The 5,000-nt window shown below is 48.6% G+C and overlaps 1 protein-coding gene across 1 annotated transcript in view; it reads right to left on the bottom strand.

Moving 5' to 3' along the window:
• Nucleotides 1–5,000, bottom strand: part of LOC310811321 (PC3-like endoprotease variant B) — a gene marked incomplete at both ends in the record, with an annotated part of 30,711 nt that overhangs the window by 13,505 nt on the left and 12,206 nt on the right. Inside the window, one exon of the mRNA XM_083679442.1 lies at nucleotides 1,093–1,130. Coding sequence (XP_083535568.1) covers nucleotides 1,093–1,130 — 38 coding nt within the window. The remainder of the gene's footprint in view (nucleotides 1–1,092; nucleotides 1,131–5,000) is intronic.

The raw sequence follows: 5,000 nt of genomic DNA, 5'->3' as shown, positions 1-5,000 counted from the left end.
CGTGTGTGTAAACATGTTCACTCACTATGAGGACAATCAGTTTGATGTCAGGGCCGAGGAGACAGGCTAGACAGCAGACGTACAGTATGGGTGTGTGAGTGAGTGTGTGTGTGGGAGTGTGTGTGTGTGTGTGTATGTGTGTGTGTGTACCCGTGCGTGTGTGTGTGTGTGTGCCTGAGCCTGAGACTGTACGTGTGTGTGTGTGTGTGTGTGTGTGTGTGTGTGTGTGTGTGTGTACCCGTGCGTGTGTGTGTGTGCCTGAGCCTGAGCCTGTAAGTGTGTGTGTGTGTGTGTGTGTGTGTGCCTGAGCCTGAGCCTGAGCCTGAGCCTGAGCCTATGTGTGTGTGTGTGTGTGTGTGTGTGTGTGTGTGTGTGTGTGTGTGTGTGCCTGAGCCTGAGCCTGAGCCTGAGCCTATGTGTGTATGTGTGTGTGTGTGTGTGTGTGCGCATGCGCATGTGTGTGTGTGCACACAAACATTTATGTGATTGTGTATTCAAAGTTGGGAGAGAAAGAGAGGAAATGTCTCCCATAAGGAGCGGTCATGTACATTAACAACAAGACAAGAGATAGAAAACAGCCCCTTCTCATCCGGTGGCTCTCTGCTCCAATCTCTCTGTCACCGCTCACACCGGCTCTATCTGAGACATGTCATCAGCTTTGACAAACTACGCGTTGGCCTACTACCTCTGGCGTCTGGATTAGTGATGACCTCCATAAAAAAAAAACTAAAAAAAACACTGTCTGGTTGTCTTGGAGTCTAAAATACATTTGAACACATGATACGGGACAGTAAAGATATCGAATTTGAATTCAAACAGATAGCATTGTTCCGTGTCGCTTCGTGAGATTCACGTCGGCGTTGGCGTTTATCTACGAGCGTCTCGGAGCACGTGCGGGGTTGATACGAGGGGTAGAATGAAGGAAAAAACTATTCGAGAAAATTCTATTCGAGACAAATACTGAAGTCTTAAATGAGAATGACGATTTTTTCTAATCCATGTTCTTCAGCGCTTCAGAAAGAAGAAAGAGAGAGACAGCGACTAACAGGGATGATCGACAAACGAAATAAATGACGAAACTGTTTTACTCACAAAGTTCCTCTGTAGATCTCTGTTAGTATGGTCCACACCTAACAGGGGGACAGACAAAAGAAAGACAAGTTTGTTTGCGCGACAAGTTCGGCCATTTTAGGAGTGATACAGCACACTGACACACGAAACAACAGTAGAATGAGAGAGCTTTTATCAAATTCTGAGGAGCTCGGAGGTTCAACTATTTCTCCTTTTGACATTCAACCGTGCCTTCTTGTTCTCCTCATCGCCTATGCTTACCTTGACCTCTATCTTTCTCTGTCTCTCATTCTTTCAAAGAAAGAGAGAGAGAGAGAGAGAGAGGGCTCGCTTTCCTACTGTTCTATTCTCTTTCTACACTATCTCAAGGCATTCCCCAGTGGACTCTCCCTACCCTGACCATTCCTCTCAACTCTCCATCGCTCTCTCTCTCTCCTTCCATCTCTCTCTCTCTCTCTCTCTCCCTGCCCTCCCTCCCTCTCCTACTGTGGATGTGTCCTTGTGGACTCTCCCTAGCCTTTACTGTCCGCCCTCTCTCTCTCTCTCTCTCTCTCTCTCTCTCTCTCTCTCTCTCTCTCTCTCTCTTTCTCTCTGTGGGGCTATAGAGGAGCGGTGTGTAGTGTAGTAGAGGGGGGAACTTGTGTTTGTGGTGGTGATATGTTGGGGAGGGGGTGGGGGTCTGCTGTGCCAATTTGGTGTATTGATTTGGTGGTTTTCTTCGTTGTTTTACCAGGTGTATATGGTGTATATGGGTGTTGTGTTCCATTGTCCTAGTTGTGTAATTCCTTAAGTGTACAATAAAGGTGTGTTAAAACTCCAAACTTATCTCTCTCTCTTTCTCTCTCTCTCCTTCCCTTCTTCTTTGCCCCCTTCCCTCTCTCTCCTCCCGTAATCGGGCTCCTGTGGACTTTCCCTTGCCCTTTCACCCCTCCTCTTTTCACCCCCTCTTTCACTGACTCTCTCTCGTCTTCCATCTTCCTCTCTCTCTCTCTCTCTCTCTCTCTCTCTCTCTCTCTCTCTCCCCCTCATCCTCCCAGGGCCCCTGTGGTCTCTGTGAGAGACAGGCGAATGGAGGCCCCAGGAGGGCCCTGCCCACTCTGCCACACGTCGCTCACACACACACACGCACACACACCCCCCCCCACACACACTTACACACACTTACACACACACACACACACACACACACACACACACACACAGACACACACACACACACACACACACACACACACACACACAGACACACACAGAGACAGACGTCGCTCACACAGACACACACACACACGCACGCACACACACGGAGGGACGGGACCCGCCAGCCTTTGTCCCACGCAGGCAGCACCGCCAGGTTGCCATGGCAACCCACCGTTCGCCAGCGCGGCCTGATTGTGTTCATCTCAGGCGGGTTAGAGCCCGGGTGAGTGCAGCCACACCACACTACGGCACCACCACGCCATGCTGCTCTCCTCTGCATAACCTCCCCCTCTCTCTCTCTGTCTCTCTCTCTTTATTCTCTCTCTGTCTCTCTCTCTCTGTCTCTCTCTCACTCTCTCTGTCTCTCTCTCTCTCTATTCTCTCTCTCTCTCTCTCTCTGTCTCTCTCTCTCTGTCTCTCTCTCACTCTCTCTCTCTCTGTCTCTCTCTCTCTATTCTCTCTCTGTCTCTCTCTCTCTGTCTCTCTCTCACTCTCTCTGTCTCTCTCTCTCTCTCTCTATTCTCTCTCTATTCTCTCTCTCTCTGTCTCTCTCTCTCTGTCTCTCTCTCTGTCTCTCTCTCTCTCTCTCTCTCACACACCCACTCCATCTCTGTCTTGATCCACCTTTAGCCTCCCTTCCACATATCTCTCTCTCACCATCTCTCTCTCTTTCTCTCTATCCTCGGTGTCCTCCTCTATTCTCTTCTCTTTCTCCTCCGACCACCGTTTCTTCTCCATTTTCATGTGTTGTTGCTTTCCATCCCTGCATTCTACCCTTCCTTTACTTTCTCTTCGTAAGAGCGTCCTTGATAGCACTCTCACAGGCTGCTAACTCACTTTATATATAAAAAAACAACACATCACTGACAAACACAATCGCTGCTTTATGGATTATGGACATGATCAATGTTGAGCACTGAACTTGAAAACCGCTGGAACATATAGAACAGGAGGGAGTGTGATCAGTGAGTATCACCAGTGAAAACAGGAGGGAGTGTGATCAGTGTGTATGACCAGTGAAAACAGTAGGGAGTGTGATCAGTGAGTATGACCAGTGAAAACAGGAGGGAGTGTGATCAGTGAGTATGACCAGTGAAAACAGGAGGGAGTGTGATCAGTGAGTATGACCAGTGAAAACAGTAGGGAGTGTGATCAGTGTGTATGACCAGTGAAAACAGGAGGGAGTGTGATCAGTGTGTATGACCAGTGAAAACAGTAGGGAGTGTGATCAGTGAGTAGGGTCTATGTAGGTCACTTCTCTAAGATGGAGTGAATTACCAGTCTGCAGGTGGTAGAGAAACCTTGCCTGATTAGCAAAGTTCATCCTTGTTTCAACTCAATTAAAAGTGAGCAGTATATGTGCGTGTGTGTGTGTGTGTGTGTGTGTCTCTGTGTGTGAGTGCACATGTGTATGTGTGTGTGTGTGTGTGTGTGTGTGTGTGTGTCTGTGTGTGTGTGTCTGTGTGTGTGTGTGTGTGTGTGTGTGTGTGTGTGTGTGTGTGTGTGTGTGTCTGTGTGTGTGTGTGTGTGTGTGTGTGTGTGTGTGTGTGTGTGCACCCCTGGCTGAGCCGTCCTTTCACTCATCACGTCAGCGGTAAGAGGTGACACGATCACTGCTGCAGGTTTGAGCGAGGATGTCATTGGGCATTAGCGTCAAATCACCCAGGAGGGTGTGTGTGCGTGTGTGCGTGTGTGCGTGCGTGCTTGTGTGTGTGTGTGTGTGTCTGTGTGGGTGTGTGTGTGTGGGTGTCTGTGTATGTCTGTGTGTATGAGTGCGTGTCTGTGTCTGTGTGTGAATGCACACATGTCTGTGTGTGTGTGTGTGTGTGTGTGTGTGTGTGTGTGTGAGTGTGCGTGCATTTCTGTGTGTGTGTGTGGGGGGGGGGGGGGACAGGAACAGAGTGTTACAGAGGACAGACCTACAGCCTATAGTCCCTCCTGACAGAGGAGGGTGTCTCCTGTGGGTAGTAGGATGACAACAGTAACCATGATGCCATGTGGTGTAGCGGTAATCACCCTGATAATAGCCATGTCTAACTGTGTGTGTGTGTGTGTGTGTGTGTGTGTGTGTGTGTGTGTGTGTGTGTGTGTGTGTGTGTGTGTGTGTGTCTGTGTGTCTGTGTGTGTCTGTGTGTGTGCGCGTGCATTTCTGTGTGTGTGTGTGTGTGTGTGTGTGTGTGTGTGCATGTGTGAGAGAGTTACAGAGAGAGAGAGAGAGCTGTGTGTGTCTGAGGTATCTTACAGTGCAGTCCCTCTGCCAGGCTAATGAAGATCTCAGCATCTCAGTGGAGATTAGCCAACGCTGGCTTCTGACATGGCAGAGAACTGGAGTGTGTGTGTGTGTGTGTGAGTGTGCGTGCGTGCGTGTGCGTGTGCATGTGCATGTGTGTTTGCAGTAATTTACTCCCTGTCAAGAAGGACAATTTATAACATCATAACACGGGTCACCGAAGTTAGGAAAAAGGTTGTTCAAACTACAAGTGTGCAGAACCATGTTTGTGCATCAACAACAACAACAACGACAACAGATACGGTTGTACATGTAAACCTAGAGGTCATTCATCAACCAGGGGATTCATCGGCCATTCAGCTGGCACACCAGAACACCTACAGAACTCCTCCATGTTACCATTGTAGGTCTGTTAGTCATTGTAATTCATGTTCTACAATGACTATGAAATATACAAATGCATGGCTTTGGTCATTGTCATTTAAATATGTTTTTAGGGCAT

This window comes from Argentina silus (assembly GCF_951799395.1).
Source record: "Argentina silus genome assembly, chromosome: 10".
Taxonomy (NCBI): Eukaryota; Metazoa; Chordata; class Actinopteri; order Argentiniformes; family Argentinidae; genus Argentina; species Argentina silus.
This window is presented reverse-complemented; position numbering and strand designations above follow the sequence as displayed.